Consider the following 22,318-nt stretch of genomic DNA (forward strand, 5'->3'; position numbering starts at 1 on the left):
TATGAAAATCAATAAAAAGACAATGAAAATAGGGCAGAAACATTGAAAACATCAACTGTATCCTGAATGATGAACCTATAGAACAAGTAAAATCTTTCAGCTATTTTAGTCATAATTTTTAGCAAAGATGGTAAATTAAATATGGAAATAGACAACAGAATTAGTAAAGATGGTACGGTGGGCTGAATAAATTTATATCGAGTAAGAAAGAAATTAGTCAAAACACTGAATTAGCTGTATACAAGACAGTGTTCAAACCAATTTTTATGTATGGATCTGATAGCTGGGTAAGAATTAAGGTTGTGCTAAGCAAAGTATGATGTAAAAGTGATTCCAAAAATATAATCTGTTCTCACTCATCTCATGATAACCTCTATTTGATGAAGAACAAGTTGAATTCTGGTCAAATAGAGGTTGTTAGGATTAGATTTTTCACTTTATGACAGTTGAGAAATTTTGGAAATATAACAAGGATTTCTAATGTTAAGTGTCATAGATCTAAAGAAGGCATATGACAAGGTGAAAAAAAAAAAAGGAAATCTCTTCAAAATGCTATAGTCATACGATGTAAATGGAACATTATATCAGGCAATACTTAGTCTCTATTTAAGTTGTAAGTCAGCAAGTTAGAATTGAAGGAGGTACAGGAAGATGGCTTGATGTTAAATCAGGTGAATTACCAGGATTCACATTATCTCCACTGTTATTCATTATCAATATGGATCACACATCCACTTATCCAAGTCAAGAGTTTATATTTCAAACCTATATTCTCCAGTTTATGCAACAACCTTTCATGTGGTATCCTATCAAATGCCTTAGCAAAATCCAATGGTGTCATTGTGTATCCATTCCTTTCATCCAACTTGGCCACAACATTGTTATTCCTAGCAGAGTATATATCTTGTCTGTCTATGCAAGTTCTTACTAACGTCTTGAAAATCTTCACCACCACAGCATAGGTGCTAATAGGTCGGTAGTTAGATACATAGGTTTTTGTACCACCTTTGTACAATGGAACTATCGTGCATTCTTTCCTGAGCTGAAACTCAGGAAAGAATGCACAATAGTTCATTCAAACATTCATAACAAACATGTCAAAGGCCAAGCTAATTTGGCAGAACATTCCATCAGCATATGTGCTGATATTTCATCTGTCCCTATTGCCAAATTCTTATCCACGTGATGTTACAGCTCTTCACCCTCTGTACCTCTATCTCTTCATCCAATCTTGTAGTAGCAGCACTATGCACCATGCTGTATACACCTGGTTGATATATCTTAGCAAAGTGGACATTCATTAATTGAATAATCTCAACAGCTTGTGACACAAGAGTGCCACCTGAATTCACTCAAGTTATTCTTCCATATTCATTCTTTCTTTTATATGCAGCATAACGATATAATACTTTTGGACTGCTTAAGCCAATTTTGTTTCATACTCCAATTTAGCTTTCAGCAATATAACTCTTCTGGACTGCACTTATATATTTTATAACTCTTCTCACTGTTATTCTCAATATATTCCTTCCACATCCATTTCACTTATATCCTATTTGTTTTTTGAACTCTAGGGGATACATTCTGATACTACTGTCTCATTTACGCACTTTTCAAAGGTTTCCATGCATTGCTGATATCTTTCCCATTCAGTAAATGATACCATAGGATGAAAGACAGTATTCTCCTGAGTTAGTCATAATTTCCAGATATTTAGTGCAGTATGTAACTTGTCCTAATCGTAACACTATATAATTAACTATTCCCCAGGAAAGTACAACATGCTCACTGTCACCAACTGGTAGCATAACAGTCACATCCTTACCTGTTCTTTTGCCCACCCTTTTCCTTCTGTACATAAATAATCTACTCCAGCTGACTGCCAATCAGGTACACAGTTTTGCTTATGATTGCACTCCTCCTTTTCAAAGCACAAATCATCACAAATTCCAGAATGCTAATCTCTGCTACCTTAAATTCTGATCTTCAAAGCAAAAGTAGGGTTTGGATAACATTATCAACTTCAACACTAGCAAAACACAGCTCTGCATTATTTCCTACAAAAAAAAAAAAAAAAACCTGTTCTTTCACTCTTACCCTTGACAATACTCAAATCTCTAGTCAAGAAGAGATTCACCTTCTCAGCATAACTCTAACCTCAAGTTTCTCTTAGCTCAAACATATCACAAATATTGCCCCCTCTGCACCAAAAAATTAGGCTCTCTCTCTTTTGCTCGAGGAATCATTTAATTCCAAATAGCTCCTAACCCTACACAAATCTCCTAGACCATTGAATACTGCTCTCATACCTGAGGTGGTGCACCTAAGAGCGACCTACCAGATTCTATACAGAAAAGAGCAGTTAGATTGATTGACAACTCCTCTCTCACTAATACACCCCATTCACTTATGCATAGGCATTCAGACAAAGACTGCATCTTCTATAAATATTTCTATGGCCATTTACCACTGATAATCCCCCCCCCCACACACACACACACTCTCTTGCAAATCTGTCCAAATGCATGCTGCAACTAACCAACACCCTCTCACAGTTCAACTCCAAACTCACAGAACAAATTTCTCCTCTTCTTTGTTTATCCCTTCCGCTGCAACCCTCTGAAACAGTTTTCCACCGCGTGTTTCCTAAGGAATACAACCCACACCTTTTCAAGTCAAATGCGAATAAGTTCCTTATTGCCCATCCATGGTACTAGCAAATTATAGGTTGACCAACCTCTAGAGTCTAGAGGAATGGGTTCTCCATTAAAAAAAAAAAAAAAAAGATTCCTTATGATACTATGCTCAAGTCTAAGACTCTTTGACCTGGATTTCCTTCTTTCACATACTGCTTGAGAAAGTTGTCTCACAAAAACTCAATAAATTTCTGCATCATTCTTGTGAAGGGGGCCATGAAGAGGATGAAGAATGGAAAATCGGTGGGCCCAGACAGGATTCCGGTGGAGGCATGGAAGGCACTGGGGGAAGAGGGAATTGACCTGTTGTGGGACCAGTTTATGAAAGTTTGCCAACAGGAAAATATACCCGAGGAATGGAGGGAAAGTACTCTTATCCCCCATCTACAAGGGTAAAGGGGATGCACAAGACTGTAAGAATTACAGAGGAATAAAGCTGATGTCCCACACAACGAAAATCCTAGAAAGGGTTCTTGATGGAAGATTGAGGAAGGAGGTGGAGATTGCCAAGGAACAATTTGGCTTCATGCCTGGTAGATCAACGACAAATGCTATCTTTGGGTTACGGTAGATGATGGAAAAGTTTCGAGAGAAACAACGAGAGCTACATCTGGTGTTTATTGATCTGGAGAAAGCATACGATAGAGTGCCAAGGCAAGAAGTTTGGAGGTGTCTGAGGGAGAAGAAGGTACCGGAGAAATATGCCAGGTTGGTGTAGATGTACAGAAATGTGAAGACAAAAGTTCGGACTTGTCTGGGACAGATAGAAAGTTTTGAAGTAACAGTTGGCTTGCATCAAGGGTCAGCATTAGTCCGTTTCTGTTTAATATTGTGATGGAGGTGGTGAGAGAAGACATGCCTTGGACAATGTTGTATGCAGATGACATCTTGCTGTGTGCAGATTCAAGAGAAGTGGCAGCTAAACTGGAAAGATGGAGGAAGGTACTGGAAGAGAGAGGTACGAGACTGAGCAGAAGTAAGACACAGTATATAACAAATATGACATGAAAATTTTAATTTTCATGTCATATTTTCAATAAAAAAATAAAATTAGGCAGGAACAGAACACAGAAAACTTTAACTGCATGCTGAATCAAGAATCTATAGTGAATTAGATCTTCAAGTAAAATACTTCAAGCAATTGGGATGCAATTTTTAGTAAGGATGGCAAATTAAATTTGGTAATAGATAATAATAATATAATAAACAAAGCTAGCATTGTAAGAAGACAGTTGAATAAATTCATTTGAAATAAGGAGAGAAATTAAATGAGTTTTAAAGGCATTTGTGACAGAGAAAATACAATATGAACACAAGAAAGCTTATTTAACATGTTCGCTGCCACGCTCCTCGGGCATAGTTTGTTCCAGCACGCCAAGCACTTTCGCATCTTCAAGGTCACTACGAGTAATCTCGTAGTCAGCTTATCAGACAGAATTTTGTTTCATACGCCAACTACGAGTAATCTCATATCACCCATGTCTTCAAGGTCACTACGAGTAATCTCATAGTCAGCTTATCAGACAGAATTTGTTTCATATGCCAACTACGAGTAATGTCGTATCACTCCCACCTATATATTACATGCACTGTTGATTGTGTTTATTGCGTCATCTCTAAAAAGCTTCAGTTTCGCCATGACCAGTAAAAGAAACTTACTGATAAAGAATTAGAAGCTTAGGCTAATATGAGCAATGATGAACTTAATGAATTCATCATTGCAAATGGAAGGATAAGAGGGAAGTTCTTTCCATTTCAAATATGCACAAATTTGAAATGGTCGAATCGAAAAATCAGAATGGTAAAATTCAATTAAAACCAAATATCGTTAGGGACTATAATTTGGGTATGTCAGGCATTGATCTTTCTGATCAAATGCTTTCTTACTATTCTGTCTTACGAAAGACAATTAGATGGCCAAAGAAATTGGCAATACGCATCTTTGATATATACATTCAAAATACGCATAATTTTATAATATAATTACTGGAAACGCAATGACTGCGTTAAAATTTAGAGATCAATTTATCTTAGTTTTTGTTGGATCTTACAGCATCACAGAATATCAGCAAGATTCGAGATCTTCATTATTTGGAAATTTTACCACCTACAGAAAAAAAGAATCGCCCGACAAAGCCATGCCGAGTATGTACACGAAACAAATAACGACGTGAAACATGTTATTATTGTCCTGTTTGCCAGGAAAAATCACCATTGTGAGTGGAAAATTGTTTTAAAGTGTATCATTCGTAATTTGAATAAATTGGTTTTTATTTTATTGATTTCATTTTATTAGTTTTAATTTGATTTACAAATTACGGGTTAACTCATGCTTGGCATAGGAGGTCGGTAATCAACATACAAGTATATTCGTAGTTGGCTTCTGAGGCACATATACAATATACTATATTTTAGCTGAAATTATTTCCCTTCTACCAAGCTCCCAGACGTGCTCTCTGCTTTATTCACAAGCGAAGGGTCCAAATTAAGGTACTTATACTAAGAGTTAACTCGTGCTTGGTATAGGAGGTCAGTAATCGACATACGAGTATATTCGTAGTTGGCAGCGAATGTGTTAATATAGCATATAACTAAGAATTTTGAACTGAAACTTAATGATCATCCTCAGAGAACAGAGAATTCAAACAAGTAGAATAATAACAATGGATTTCAAAAGAAATACAAGCTACATACTACAGCAATACCATAGAAAGGATATGAGGTTGTTATATAAGTACAATTTTTTTTTTAAATATTATTTACAATTAATAAAGATCAGACTTTATCAAATTGTTAATAAGGAAACACAGTTGTTCTGGTTCAAGTTAGGGTGATGTAGTAGAGGTTCATAATACACATTCATATTTAAAATAGTATCTATGTAAAAGAAAATTCAACCAAACTATTTTGTGTCTATGTAGACTGCTTGATGCACTTGCACCAGTTTTGAGCTTTATTTTTTTTTATAGAGAATGTTGGACTGATGTTCTTGCCGTCTCTTCTCAACAAGCATCCTGTTTGTCTAAAATAGGAGAGAAGCCCATCACAAGGTTGAGGAAGAGGAGAGTAGAAGAAAGAGGAGAGTGTTTATCTTTGATGGAAAGTAACATGGAGATGAGTTTACTGACAGGAAATAAAGTAGGCACTGACTTATTTTTAGAATACTTGAAACTGGTTTAGCGATTCCAGACACACAAATAGGATTGGGACCATATGTACTGGATCAGAGTGCTTAGGAATAGTCTATGTATCTATGATATGCTCAAAATTATTTCAGATGAAGCCATTGCATGATTGTATTACTTGAGTCTCAGCTCAGTAAAGATCACCCTGGAAAGATTCCTAGGAATGGAAGGAATGCATGATAGCTCCACTGTACAAGAGTGGAGCAAAAACCAATATGTCGAATTACTGACCTATCAGTATCTCTGGTGTGGTGGTGAAGATTTTAGAGAAGTTGATAAGAACTCACATACAGAAATGGATAGACAGACAAGCTATACTCCAAGGAATAACATTGATTTACTAAAGAAAGGTCATGTTTTAGCTATTTGATCATATTTTATAACAATGTTACAGCAGAGTTGGATAAAGGGAATGGATACACTATGATAATGTTGGATTTTTCTGAAGCATTTGATAGGAGACCACATAAAAGGCTGTTGCATAAACTGGAGAATATGGGATTGGAATATAAACTCTTGACTTGATCAGTGGATGGTTGACAGACAGATATCAAAAAGTGGTATACAGTGGATATGAATCTGCAAGATTTAAGGAATCCGAAGCATTGTTGTCTTGGCTTGCACATCCCCTGAGACACTTCGCAAGTGCAGCAGTAGGTGACCTCCTAGGGGTGATTCCTGGACACCTTCGGGTGATTGAATGGCCTGCTACACTATTCCTCCCTTCCAGGGTAAGCAGCCCTGGTAGGATTAAGTTTCCTCGTTTGCAATAACTCATCAGATGAAGGCTCCGACTCTTATAGGCCAGAGCCTGGAAACTCGTCGAGTTTGATTCCAGATGTCTGGAAAAAAATGGTATAAACCCATTTCTCAAAACATCCAACCGAAGCCAATGCTGCAATAAGAACTGAGCGCATCAAAGCACGTTGGACTGCCAAAGAAGAAAAGATACTCGCCGCTCATGAGATTGATTTGACGGCTCGAGGGATAAAGAAAATCAATGAGGCTTTATTTAAAGTGTTGCCATTAAGATCTTTGGATGCCATCAAGTGTCATAGATGGAAAGACAGTTACAAAGCCTTAGTTTTCAAGAATTGATAGCCTGTCAGCCACAGGTAGGGACAGGTAATATCTCCGTATCTCCTGTCCCTGCCTCCCCATCTTCCAGCCACCATCCTGCTGCTGAAGAAAACGCTTTGATTCTCAGACTGACATCATCTCTAGATGATCCTCCTCTTCCAGAATATAACATCAAATTCTTAAATCTCTCATCCAGACTGACCTTCTGGGGATGGATATCACAGATCAGTTAGACTACCTCCATGCTGAATTCTCCGAGCACTTGATGCCTCATCAACATCAGCCTGTGTCTCATTCTACAATGATTTGTCAAATAGGAAGCAGAGGAAGAGGGTCTACACAACTATGCATGCCCTCTATAAAAAGAATAGAGGGCAATGTGCCAAAACCATCCTTGATGGTGCTTCCCCTCTACCTCTAGCAGACTTACATGATGATTTTGTTAGATTCTGGAGTACAGTCTTTTCTGCTCCACCTCCACACTTCCCTGATGATGATCATCCTATGATATTGAGGTCCATTCCTGCCCTTCAATTATACCAGCCTGTCTCCATCCAGGAGATCAAAGCAGCTCTTCTATCCATTTTCTGCCTCCGGACCTGATGACTTTCCTGCGTCTAGGCTTCAGAAGGTGCCGCTGAAGATTCTTCAAGACTTATTGGACATTTTCCTTTCCAGTAAAGCAATAACACCATACCTACGTGCTTCAAGAACTATCTTCATTCTGAAGAAAGAAACATCAAGCTGTGCATCAGGCTTTAGACCTATTACCATCTCCCTTGTGATACTTAGACCCTATAATAAAATCAAAGTTAAATGATTTCAGCAACATATACGGCATGATTATAGACAGAGAGCTTTTGTCCCTTCGGACAGTTGTGCTGAGAATGTATATCTTCTTTCTTTTCTTCACTCTGATTCACTGGACCTCCAAAAGGCCTTTGATAGCATCTCCCTTCCTGCTCTCCTTCGAGGCTGTCTACTGCTGGGTGTCCAGAACCCTTTCTTTTCTATGTTATGGAGCTATACTTGGGGAGCTCCATCACTATCACTACAGGATCCCATGCGACTTCTATTGCAGACGATCTTATTCTTGTAGCCTCTACTAAGGTAGGCTTGCAGGAACTCCTTGACTGGGCAGTTGACTTCTTTTTCTCTATTCAAAGCTTTTCTATTAATGTAGAGAAGTCTTGCTCTTTAGCTCTTGTCCCCTCTGGTCATGACAAGAAGCTTAAGGTCGAGAAGGAATTTATAATTTCGAAATTATTTTTTATTTTTCAACATAATCTCCCTTTATTCCAGCGATGCTCCAACGCCATTATTCCGTCCCTAAAGTGGTACTTAGTAAGATCTGCAAAACACCCCTCTACAGCTGCAATCATCTCTTGATTCGAACAAAAATGCTGACCAGCGAGGAAGAGTTTTAGTTTTGGGAAGAGACAGAAGTCAGAGGAAGTCAAATCTGGGGAATAGGGTGGATATTCCAACAACTCATAGTGCAGATCCCTTAATTTTCCCATTGCCTAAGCACCTCTGTGGACAGGTGCATTGTCTTGATGAAAGATGATTTCTTTTTTTCTTCTGCAAACCAGTTCTTTTCTCACGAATTTTTTCATCTAGTCTTGTTAAAATATTGCAATAATATTCCCTGGTTATTGTTTTACCCTTTTCAAGATTATTAATAAACAAAAGCATCCCAAAACACCAATGCCATGACCTTTCCTGTTGATGGAATGACTGTCTTCTTTGGTGCTGAACAACCAGCTTCTGTCCACTATTTGGATTCTGGTGTGTAATGGTGAATCCAAGTCTCATCCATAGTAATAAATCGGCACACAAAATCAGTTTTATTCTTGTTAAAGCGCTCCAAGCACTGTTCAGAGATTTTCATGCGAGTGCGTTTTCGTTCTGCTGTGAGCAAGCACGGCACCCATCTTGTGCAAAGCTTTTTCATTTGCAATTCTTCATGCAAAATATATCCTACACGTTTTTGAAATGCCTTTAGTCTCAGCAATTTCACACACTTTAACTTGCCAGTCATCCAATACACTATCGTGCACTTTATCAATGATTTTTGGTGTTGTTAGACATTTTGGACGTCCTTCACGTGGATCATCTTCAAGGCTGATATGGCCACGTTTAAACTTGGCAGCCCATTTCTTAATTGTCGAAAATGAAGGAGAGGAGTGTCCATAAACTTTTATGAACACAGAATGAATTTCTTTTACAAAGAATTTTATAACTGCATGATACTCAATTTTATCCATTTCAAGGGAGACAGACAACACTTTTGCTTCAGACAGCTGTTTTTTTTTACTAAGTAATTTAAGGAAATTACAACGTAACTAGGATATACATTAAAATAAATTTTAATATACTTCAATATTTCGGCAAAGTCACGTTGCCATTTTCAAGAACCTTAATAACAAGACACGTGCATGCAGGCACAACAAACAATCAGCTTCAGCCCTAAGAAAAGATCCGAACCTCAACAAATTTGGCTGCATGAGACTTCCTCAAATTTGGGAAACCTACATCAGAAGACCTTCACCCAATCGCCCAAGAATACCAACATTGCCCGCTAGGGGACACCATCAGGACTTTAGGAGAAATAATAGCTTCCTGCTTCTTCTTCATTTACTGTTTGTTGTGCTTGCGTGCAGGTGTCTTGTTCTTAAGTTTCTTGAAAATGGCAACGTGATGTTGCCGAAATATTGAAGTATATTAAAATTTATTTTAATGCATATCCTAGTGACATTGTAATTTCCTTAAATTACTTAGCAAAAAAAATGCATAACCAACGTCTAAGCCTTTCCACGAGAATTCAGGCAGCTGTATAAAACAAACTACTTGATAGAATGACTTGCAATTTCACATGGATGCTTGTGATAGATGTACCAACTTAGAAAAAAAAAATATTGCCGATAGTGTCGCCATCTATGGTCGAGGCTGAGAACTTTTCAGACCACCCACATATACCTTAACGACATTATGGAGGATCTAACAGGAGATGTGCAATTTTTTGCCAATAATGTGAAGACAGACAGGGCAATTAGGGATGTTACTGATAACTTTATTACTGATTACTGATAACCAGCACTTATAAAATTATTTCAATATGCTGAAAATTTGGGTAAATGAAAATGGCTATCGATTTAATGTTAGTAAGTGTAGTTACGCACTTTGGCGTTATGAAATTTCCATTGGCATACTATATTAGTGGGGTTCTGTTACAAGAAACTGATAAGGATGGGGATCATGACAGTAATGATGGATAGGAATTTGAAGTTCAAAGATCACATAGCAAAAATTTGCAAATACAACTCAGAGGATAAGTGCAACGTTAAAGCAAACTTTGACATGTAAGGATAAGTAAGTCATTTTAGTTCTTTACAAGGCCTTGATAAAACTGCACCTGGACTACCATGGACAGATTTGGTCTCCCAGTTTCTATGGGGATAAAGAAGCTGTGGAAAGGGTGAAAAAGAAGAGTTACAAAGATTCGAGATTACAGAATTCAGATTATAAGAACTTGTACGTGGACTGTGGAATGAATGCGATTAACAGGAGAAAGAGAGATAACATGATAGAGGTCTAAAACTTCTGAATGGGTGTTATGGGATATTGCCAATGAAACTTTTCATTATATGGAAGTTGGAGGGAGAGAGAGAGAAAACACAGGGGACATCCATGGAAGTTAAGTAAATTTGTGTATGTAGTTAAGAAAGGGGTAATTGCTAGATTTTTCTCTCAGAGTTACAAGTGAGTTGAAAGGTTTGCCTTTAGAGGTTGTGAGTGTATCTAGTGTGAATGAGTTTAAGAAAAGGTATGATAGTTGGTTTGGGTGATACATAGTCTCCCTTGATGAGTCCTTGACTCCCTGGAGGTCTCAGATAATAATATTATATATACATATAGCATACACACACAGATGGGTGTCTGTGTATGTATGTATGTATATATATATATATATATATATATATATAAACGAGGGTGGTCTGAAAAATTCTCAGCCAAGACGATAGATGGCAACACTATTGGCAAGATTTTTTTTTTCTAAGTTGGTACATCTGTCATAAGTATCCATGTGAAAGTGAAGGTCATTCTATAAAATAGTTTGTTTTATACAGCTGTCTGAAGCAAAAGTGTTGTCTGTCTCCGTTGAAATGGGTAAAATTGAGTAACATGGGGCTATAAAATTCTTTGTAAAAGAAGGTTTAACACCAAAAGAAATTCATTCGAAGTTCATAAGTTTATGGGCACTCTTCTCCTTCGTGTTCGACAATTAAGCAATGAGCTGCCGAGTTTAAACGTGGCAATACCAGCCTTGAAGATGATCCACGTGAAGAATGTCCAAAAAAGTGTAACAGCACTAGAAATCATTGATCAAGTGCATGTTATTGTATTGGATGACTGGGAGTCAAAGTGTGTGAAATTGCTGAGATTATAGGCATTTCTAAAGAACATGTAGGACATATTTTGCACAAAGAATTGCAAATGAAAAAGCTTTATGCAAGATGGGTGAGGCACTTGCTCACAGAAGATCAAAAATGCAGTCGAATGAAAATCTCTGAACAGTGCTTAAAGCATTTTTAACAAGAATAAAACTGATTTTGTGCATTGATTTAGTACTTTGGAAGAGATTGGATTCACCATTACACACCAGAATCCAAACAGCAGTCAGAACAGTGAACAGAAGCCGGTTGTTCAGTGTCAAAGAATACAGAGTCGGTTCCATTAGCAGGAAAGATCATGGCATCGGTGTTTTGGGAGATGCTGAAGGCATTTCGTTTATTAATTATCTTGAAAAGGATAAAACAATAACCAGGGAATATTATTCTGATCTTTTAACCAGACTAGACGAAAAAATTCGTGAGAAAAGCACCGGTTTGCAGAAAAAAAATCATCTTTCATCAGAACAATGCACCTGCCCACAAAGATGTTTTGGCAATGGGAAAATTAAGGGATCTGCACTAGGAATTGTTGGAACATCCACCCTATTCCCCAGATTCGGCTTCCTCTGACTTCTGTCTCTTCCCAAAACTAAAACTCTTCCTTGCTGTCAGCGTTTTTGTTCGAATCAAGAGATGACTGCAGCTGTAGAGGGATATTTTGCAGATTTTACTGTGAACCACTACAGGGATGGGATAATGGCACTAGAGCATTGCTAGAATAAATATATTAGTCTTAAGGGAGATTATGTTGAAAAATAAAAATAATTTGAAATTATAAATTCGTTTTTTCATTGTTAGGCCAAGAACTATTCAGACCACCCTCCAAGCAATTTTATAAGCTAGGTTTTAATTCTTTTTTTCCCAAGTAAGCAAACTGACAAGTCAAGTCTGAGGCAACTCATGGTAAAGGTGGAATAAGCTTTGATCACTTTCCTTAGTATTTTCCCCTAATGCAAAGCATATACCCTTGTGGAGATGTATGATGCTATGCATTAAAGGCAAGGGACAGTACCCAGACTGGTTTCGACCTTTGAGGTCTCGTCAGTGGGCGTCAGCCTAAAAATGCCAAGGTTTAAGTAATGCAGAGCTTATAAATTTTAGCTAAACAAGTTGCCACAAGGTGCTTTGACTTTATTAAATAAAAATCTCAGGATGAGAGTAAGATGTAGAAAGTTTTTTACCTTGGGTATATACTATGTTAAAGATACCAAGCACCTTGTGGCAACTTGCTTAGGTAAAATTTATAAGCTCTGCATTATTTCCACCTTGGCATTTTTAGGTCTGGCTCCCACTGACGAGACCTCAATAAAGGTTGAAACCGGTCTGCGTAGTAGACTTCCCTTTAATTCATAGCATCATACATCTCCGCAAGGGGACGTGATTTGTATTCAGGGAAAATACTAAGGAAAGTGATCGGAGCTTACTTCACCTTTACCACGAGTTGCACTACATGCAGGTACAAACTTGACTTGTCTGTTTGCTAACTTGGGAAAAAAAGGATTAAAACCTACCTTATAAAATTGCTTGGTTTCTTTAACATAGTATATACCCAAGGTAAAAAACTTTCTACAGATATATATATATACAGTACATCACAGAGTAGTTATAATTCAAATTATTGCAATCCCACTCAATACCCATTGTAATATCCTCCGTCAGATTTGCCACATGAGTAATTCTCTTAAATGAACATACAGGGTAATGTATACTAATGTATAATGTATACCACTGTGATAGGGTAAATATACTATTTACCCTATCACAGTGGGAAAGCAGTTGACAGTCTGACAGTTGAAGGAGTCAGATAAGTGAAGGTACAATTACATTGTGCTGTACCAGTTGACAGAGAAGGGGTCAGTTAACTGAAATATCATTGTTTTGAAAGGCAGATAAATGGCAGTTTACTGTATTTGAATAAGGCAAGGTAAAAGCTTGATAGTAAATTAAATGCTTGATTCATTTATTAATATGAATAATGATACTTACTTCATTAACATATCAATATGATTTTCGGCCTGTTTCTTATCTCCCTGAAGGATGTTAAGCTCAGCTGTCATTCTAAAGAAAGAATTTTTTTATATTATACTTATGAATGGGTGGGGAAAAACTTTTTAAATAGATATAACTATTTATTTTATTTATTTATTTTTTGTAAAGAATTATACAAGTCACCATAAAAGCCACCACAATTAATAATAAACAGCAACATATTCATACAGAATAATAGTAAGGGTAATAAGTTTTTTTTATTCTGTTTTTATCATCATCATATTCTTGCCATGTACCCTCAAGGGGTTTACAGGATATGATAGCACTACATGAAAAATTTACATCATTACTAACTTCCTATCTACAATTTTCTTCCAAATCAGTCTGTTACTTGTCAAGACTCCAACATTATCAGATCTTATATTTCTATCGTCTAAGACACTTTGTACCGTATCAATCTATCTATATTTTGGTCTTCCTCTGGGTCGTTTTCCTGTCAACCTGGCAGAGAACACTTGTTTTGCTAATCTTTCCTCGCCCATTCTGTTCAAATGACCATACCACCAAGATTAGCTCTGATAATGCATTCCTGAATGCTGACAATGTCAAGTTCTTTCCTAATATCCTCGTTTTCAATATGATATTGCCATTGATGCCATCTGTTCACGCCTCTAATCTTTTCTCAGGACTCTTATATCAGCGGTCTCTAATCTTTGGTCAAGTGTTTTACTTCTGACACAGCTCTCAGATCCATAAGTTAAAACTGATTTGAACACCATCTTGTAAACAGCTAATTTAGTGTTCCGACTAATTTCTCTTTTATTCCATATGAATTTCTTCAATTGACATCCTACCATAGCAGCTTTGTTGATTCTGTTGTCTATTTCCATATTTAATTTACCATCTTCACTAAAATTCGTGCCTAAGTAGCTGAAATGTTTTACTTGTTCCACGGGTTATCCGTTCACAACGCAGTTGACATTTTCAATGACGCTGCCTATTTTCATTGTGTTTGACTTTTTATTGCTGATCTTCATACCACATGTATTATAACAGTTATTCAATTCAGTCAGGGAATCCTGACTTGTAGCGGATTTATTTAGAAGTATAACATCGTCCGCATAAAGCAAAGAGCTGACATTAACATCTCCAATTTTGATATCAGATATAATACCACTTTCCTTCATAATGTGATCCATATAGATAATGAATAAAGAGAGGATAATGTACATCCTTGTCTGACACTAGATTTAACATTAAACCATCTTCTTGTACTTCCTTCAATTCTAACAGCTGACTTGCAACTCAAATAAAGACTAAGTATTGCATGATATAATGCCACATTAACACCATATAACTGTAGTATGTTGAATAGTTTCTCTCTTGGCACCTTGTCATATGCCAGATCTACAAAACTTAAATATACATCTTTGTTATATTCCCATGATTTCCCAACTATTTGTCATAAAGTGAAAATCTGATCCTGACAGCCTCTATTTCGCCGCAATCCAGCTTGTTCTTCACCAAGCTTCTCTTCCACAATCATTCTCAACGATTTCTCAAATAAACTGGCATAAATCTTACCAGAAATACCCAGTGAAATACCTCTGTAATTCTCACATTCAGTTTTATTTCCCTTTTCATATATGGGTACTATGAGAGTTCTACTCCAATCATCTGGAATTCGTCCCTCAGCAAGCCGTCTGAACTATGCAGTGTAGCCACTGTAAAACTTTTATACCTCCATACTTAGCAATTCTGGTCAAATATCATCTACTCCAGCTGCCTTTCATATTTCAGACTTTTGATGGTTTTTTCTACTTCAATATGGATATGTATTCCTGATTGCATGTCTGTTGAGTGTTTTTTTTTTTACCACTGTGCTGTCACTGATTGTTTTATTTAGCAATTTTTTAAAGTAATTACTCCATACCTCAAGGATATCTTTTTCTCCAGTTTTCATGTCACCTTTATCATCTCTTATTCCTTTTACAGCACTCTTTCCTCCATTTCTGAGCTTCTTAAACAACCTCTGCCATTTTCTTGATATTTATTTTCTATGTTCTTACCAAAGTCTTCCCATGACTTGTTTAGCTAGTTTTACAGTGCAAAACTAAGTTTCTTACATTTGTCTCTGTATTCTCTAAGAGCACAAGCTGACTTATTTGCCAGGAACTTTTGATATGCTTTCCTCTTTTCATTTACTACCTTTAACCTCCTGTGTCCACCAAGGAGTTCTGATTTTTCTATCCTTGCAGACAACCTCCCCACATGCCTCTCTGGCTGAATCAATCAATGTGTACTTCAGGATTTGCCAATGAATCTCCAAGGTTTGGTTTTTCTGTTCTGAAACTCTTCCATTTTTTCTTGAATAATGTTTGTATATTTCAGTCTACGGTTCACATAGGAGAGCTGCTCAACTTTTATTCACTTTAAAATTTTTCTTACATGTTCTTATTTTCAATATGAAATTCAATTTTATCCTGCTCAAGACTAAATGGTGATCACTTCCAATTTTAAATCCTCTGTGCACTCTAGTGTCCTACACCAAAGAGAACACATCACTATCAACAATAACATAATTATTGTTGATAGTGATATTGATAGTGAATTAAAAGGAATAAGAAAATTCCTTTCCTCTTCTCTCCATGTGAATTTATGCACATTTTTATCTTGGAACATAGTGTTAGTAATAACCAGTCCATATCCTGAGCAGAAATCCAACAGGTATTTGCCAGTATTGTTCGCTTTGCTCTTTTCTCCAAATTTTCCCAAAATATTTTTGTGTATCTGGCAATCATTTCCTACTCTGCTATTTAGATCCCCAACAAGGACCAACTTTTCATTTTTCATTGTGTCAGTTGCTTTCTCTAAAGCCTCAAAAAATTCCTCCACTTCTACCTTAGCAGAACCTTCTGTGGGACCATAGGCATAAATAAGTCTCATTATCCAGTTCTCCATTTTGATATTTGCCCACATCACTCTACTTGAAATTGCCTGCATTCAATAAGATTAGCTTCGTATTTAGTGTTTAGTACTATGGCTACTCCTTATTTTCCATGATTGTCATTGCCTGAATAACATTTTGTATTTATTTCTCAGAAAGATTTCACCAGGTTTTGCGTTTTTTGTTTCGGTCACCCCTATTATATTGATTTGGTACTTATTCAATTCGTCAACTAGCTCCATTTTTTGCCATTCAGGTTTCTTATGTTGATAGTATCAATCTTGTACTCTGGTGATATTCAGTTGGGGTGTGTTTTAGGGTTTTCCAGTAGCTGACTTTTCATCGTTTGTCCTAGTTGCCTGGAGAAAACAGGGGCCTTGTTTAACCGGGCGATGCAACAGCCAGCATGAAGTTCTGTCATGTACCATCATTTAATATTGTGGTTTAAGCCAATAAGAATACAATTTGGTTGGCTAAATTCCAAATTGACAGCCCATCCTCCTTTGGTAGATATCTGGTAGATACCTCCTTAGGTATCTACCAGTATCCAGGTAGATACCTAACAGGGTGCACCACAAGAAGGTGGGGATTGGCATTAGGTCAGAAACCCTTGTCAGTTCTCAGCATTCCTTTAAAGGCTATGTGGAGGTCTCTCTCAGTTATACAGCTTTGACCCTTAAGCACTCCCCTTGTAATAAGTTTAGTTTGAAAATCAGCAATAAAAACACAAAGACAATGCAAATAGAGCAGAAACATTGAAAACATCAACTGTATCCTGAATGGTAAAACTATAGAACAAGTGAAACAATTTCAGTTATTTAGGCACAATTTTTAGTGAAGATGGTATTTAAATATGGACAATGATAATTAAATATGGAAATAAACAACAGAGTTAGTAAAGTTGGTATGGTGGGAAGTCAAGTGAATAAATTTATATGGAATTAGAAAGAAATTAGTCAAAATACTAAATTAGCTGTATACAAGACAGTGTTCAAACCAATTTTAACTTATAGATCTGAGAGATGGGTTAGAAATAAAACACTTGACCAAAGAATGGAGACCTCTGATATGAGAGTTCTAAGATTAGTAGAGTGAACAGATGGTATCAATGAGCGTTAGGAAAGCTAGTCTCAGGTGGTATGGTCACTCAAACAGAATGGAAGATGCAAGACTATCAAAACAAGTGTTGTTTGCCAGTTTGACAGGAAAAAGATCAAGAGGAAGACCAAGCTATAGGTGGATCGATAGTAAAAAGTGCCTTAGACGACAAAAATAGAAGATCTGATAATGTTGGAGTCTTGACAGAGAAGATTAATTTGGAGGAAAATTGATTCGAAGTTGGTTGTGATGTAACTTTTTCATCCAATCCAGAAAAAGGTACGTATCAGGAATTTGATTATGGTGATTTTCCGTTTCAACCTTCATATTAAGGTCATCATCTGGAGTATATATATATACACATATATATTCTACAGAATTGTGTACACACACACACACACACACACACACACACACACACACACACACACACACACACACACACACAGAGAGACAAGCTACATTACAATTCAAACAATATGCCAAGGTAACAATCCCCTACATCAAAGCTATATCCCCTTTTTCTTATGATGTGGCCAAAGAACAATTTATCTTTTAATACAACAATAGTGGTGTGGCCTAATCAATAATTTAACATAAGTGATGGTTATATTATACAGGAATACCTTGTATAGCACGGTTAATTGGTTCCAAGAAGCGTCCACGCTATGCAAAACCGCGTTGTTCGGATTCTATTTATAAAGGTTTTCAATTTAATTTGTTTATTACAAAAATTTAGAATAATAAAAATGTTTACAAATGAAAAAAAAAATGTTATTTTTATTAACTAAATAACAAATAAAATCCTTTTAAACTGATATAAAAGTTGTAGAAAACAAAACAATTGCTTCAATTTTAGCATACAATAATTTACTTTTTACTAAAGTAGTCTTTTAGTGTTGGTTGAACCATCCTTGTCTTCTTTGTCTCTTCAAGTGCTAGATCTCTGTAGCATTTGATGGTATTACTGAGACGTTGTCTCACTTTGATGCTTCTTTCCAAATTCGGGTCGGCATTTATGAGAAGTCTGAAGCTTCGTCGATTTTTCTCACAAAAGTTGAAAGTCAGCAAAGGAAAATTCTTCACCCAAGACATCAGTGGGATTATCTTCGTCTTCTTCTTCATAGGCTCGTTGTTGTTCCAACTCCAAAAGGGTTTCATCATCCAGATCATTTGAATGAGAATCAATGCATTCGTTTACATTGTTACAATCTAAACTTGTAAAACCCAGATCTTTGCCCATCTGCACAATTTCTGTTGAGATTTCCTCTTTCTGTGTTGCAAAGGCAACAAAGTCCTTTGAACAATGTGGCAAGATATTATGTCATACAGCTCTCATGTTGCTTTGAGTCACCTCTTGCCAAGATTCATAAATATTTTGAATGGCATCTTTTATGTTAAATTTCTTCCAAAATTCACTCAAAGTCCAAGAATATTCTTCTGCTGCAGCTTTGATAGCTTGAGCAAAAGTTCATCTTAAATAGTAAGCCTTGAAAGTGGAGATAACGCCTTGATCCATCGGCTGCAGAATTGATGTTGTGTTCGGAGGGAAAAAACGAATCTTGACATTTTCATCTAAGTCAATCAATAGAGTTGGATGGCCTGGCGCATTGTCTAATAAAAGCAAAATTTTGAAAGGAATATCATTCTTTTTACAATAGTTTTTAACTTCAGGACAAAAACAAGTTTTAAACCATTCTTCGAAAATTGAACGAGTCACCCACGCTTTTTTATTCGAACACCAATGAACAGGTAAATTGTTGTTTGTAAAGAACCCTTAAGAGCTCTTGGGTTTTCCTCTCTGTACACTAACAGTGGCTTCAATTTTAAATCACCTGATGCATTACCTCCTAGTAAAAGTGTCAATTGGTCTTTTGACACTTTATACGCAGATTGTGTTTTTCCTTTCTCTGCTAGAAATGTATGCGATGGCATTCTTTTCCAGAACAAGCCAGTCTCGTTAGCGTTAAAAATTTGATCATCTGTGTAGCCTTCGTTCTCAATAAGCTCCTACAATTCATTTTGAAATAATTCTGCAGTTTTAGTGTCAGCACTTGCACTTTCACCTTGGATTCTTACGTTATGGAGTCCCATATGCTTTTTGAAATTGTAGAACCACCTGCGACTTGCTATAAAAGTTTCACTGGTTGTACCTCCTTCATTTTCGCTTTCATTTTCTTTTATTTTGTCATTTAGACTTGTTGCTTTTGCTTGGATTATCATTTGACTCAAAGGAATCTTTTTTCTGATTACAATCTTCAATCCAGATCATTAGAAGGCGTTCCATATTTTCCATTGTAGAAGATCGATTTCTCGTGATCACTTTTGACATAAGAAGCAGTGCTCATTCCATGTTGTTTAATCTTTTCTTTGCTCTGAATAATTGTTCGTACAGATGACTCATTCTGTTGAATTCTCACGTGTTATTTTAGCAAACGAAGCGCCATTCTCGTGACATTTTATAATTCCAAAGTTTCTTCGCTAATGTCAACCACGTGCATTTTTTTGTTACTCCAACAGTATCTTCTTTGTTTTGTCCCTTTTCACTCATACTTAAATAATAAAAAAATATTAAATACTAATATTAATATACCAATCAAATAACTACTGCATAAACGTGGCTCTCGACTGTCACTTGCCGCGCCTGGAGTCGCCGGTCAGTGTTGACAATGTTAGTGTAATAATAAAAACCACGTTAGACTAAAACCTGCGTTGTTCAAAACCGCACTATACAAGGTATTCCTGTAATTATAAAGGATGTTATAATTTTTTATAACTAATTTTTATAATAAGTCCTAATTATAAATTATAATTAGGACTACAGTCCTAATAATAATTTATAATGAACTCTTAGAACAAAAAGAGTATGTGGGTAAAATATGTGCCATCCATATTCTTGAAATTTTTAAACCGTCATCATTAAGATTAGGGTAGTTGATTATAATTTCATAGCTTTCCTTAAATTTGTGCATCATACCATATTTTAGTGTGATGCAATGAACAGGTGCTTAAGAGTCAAAGCTGTATAACTGAGAGAAGACCTCCACATATCCTTCAAAGCAGGGGTCGCCAAAGTTATTTGCCCGTCGACCCCCTTCAAGAGTTTCTTGACTTTTTATCGATCCCCTATATTTTACTATTACGTAATTATAATAGGACAAGATGCTTATGTGAGTTTTTAGATTGTTTATTTTATAGTTACAGTGTTTATTGGATGTATAATATAGTATATATCATTATATTACTATTACTACTACTACTATCACTAGTAATATCACTGGTATTACTAGTGATATTAATAAACTACTGGTATTACTACCAGCGCTGCTCAACTCTTTAACATAGAGAAGTTTAGTTCTTGAATGAATAACGATTGAATTATAATATGTATATTGATGAATTTTAGAACATTAACGCTCATTTGTATGTCGATGCGCAGAAATGAGACTGAGATTGAATACTTGTATGTATCAGTAAATACGAACCACGCACGTGTTGCAATCTCACTCCCACTGCACTGGCCGGCAGGAACCACCGACATCCATTTATTGGTAAATACGTCATTTTGGCCTACTTGATTGGCCTCAGTAATTATTTTCATGACCTTACTCCATCTTACAGGTCCTATTTATGGACCTGTAAGATGGAGGTACTGATCCCACAATTCACTCTTAATTGCGTTGTCATTACCTCCATGTCTTTTGTCATGGAGGTAATCCAAGTTAACCGAATTAAATATTACCCATACAATGATGTCTTATATTTTTCTGTCGACCCCCAATCGATCCCTGAGCCCAAATCGACCCCTAACAATGTCATATCAACCCCAGGGGGTCGATATCGAACCCTTTGGCGACCACTACTTTAAAGAAATGCAGAGAACCAATCAAAGCTTCTGACCTAATGTCTAATCCTCGCCTTCTCGTGGTGTACCCTGTTAGGTAGGATAGTAATGAATGACGAAGATGATCTGGCAATTTGGGATTTAGCCAACCAAATAGTATTCTTATTGGCTTAAACCATAATATAAAATGATGGTACAACATGACAGAATCTCATGCCGGCTGTGGAGTTGCCCAATTAAACAAGGCCCCATTGTGTTTACCGTGAACAGCGCAAAGTCAGCTACCAGAACATATCCTGAAACACACCAGAACTCTACATCACCAGAGTTCAAGATTGATACTATCAACATAAGCCTGAATGGCAAAGAAATGGAGCTAGCTGAGGAACTAGATAAGTACCAGATCTACATAATATGAATGACTGAAACAAAAAAGACAAAAACCGGCGAGACCTTTCTGAGCAATAAACACAAAATGTTATATTCAGGCAATGACAATCAAGGAAAAGAAGGAGTAGATATAGTATTCAACACTAAATACGAGGTTAATCTTCTTGAATGGAAGGGAATATCAAGTAGAGTAATGTGGGCAAATATCAAAATGGGGAACTGGACAATGAGACTTATTTGTGCCTATGGTGCCAGAGAAGGTTCTATTAAGGTAGAAGTGGAGGAATTTTTTGAGGCTTTAGAGAAACCAACTAACACAATGAAAAATGAAAAGTTGGCCATTGTTGAGGATTCTAAATAGCAGAGTAGGAAATGATTGTCAGACATACAAAAATGTTTTGGGAAAATTTGGAGAAAAGAGGAAAGCTAATAATAATGGCAAATATCTGTTGGATTTCTGCTCAGGACATGGACTGGTTATTACTAACACCATGTTCCAACATAAAAACGTACATAAATTCACATGGAGAGAAGAGGAAAGGAATAAGAAAAGTCTCATTGACTATGTTATTGTTGATAGTGATATTTTCTCTCTGGTGCAAGACACTAGAGTATACAGAGGATTTAAAATTAGA

At 36.5% G+C, this 22,318-nt stretch overlaps 1 protein-coding gene across 1 annotated transcript in view; it reads right to left on the bottom strand.

Annotated features, from left to right (window-relative positions):
- The window catches only part of LOC150107931 (mitotic spindle assembly checkpoint protein MAD1-like), a 166,712-nt gene that overhangs the window by 114,103 nt on the left and 30,291 nt on the right, over window positions 1–22,318 (bottom strand). Inside the window, exon 5 of the mRNA XM_090415454.1 lies at window positions 13,402–13,473. Within this exon, the coding sequence (XP_090271580.1) occupies window positions 13,402–13,473 (72 nt within the window). The remainder of the gene's footprint in view (window positions 1–13,401; window positions 13,474–22,318) is intronic.

The sequence above is a fragment of the Typopeltis vanoorti genome, chromosome 3 (genome assembly GCF_054136105.1).
Source record: "Typopeltis vanoorti isolate ZY-2024b chromosome 3, IOZ_Tvanoo_1.0, whole genome shotgun sequence".
NCBI lineage: Eukaryota > Metazoa > Arthropoda > Arachnida > Uropygi > Thelyphonidae > Typopeltis > Typopeltis vanoorti.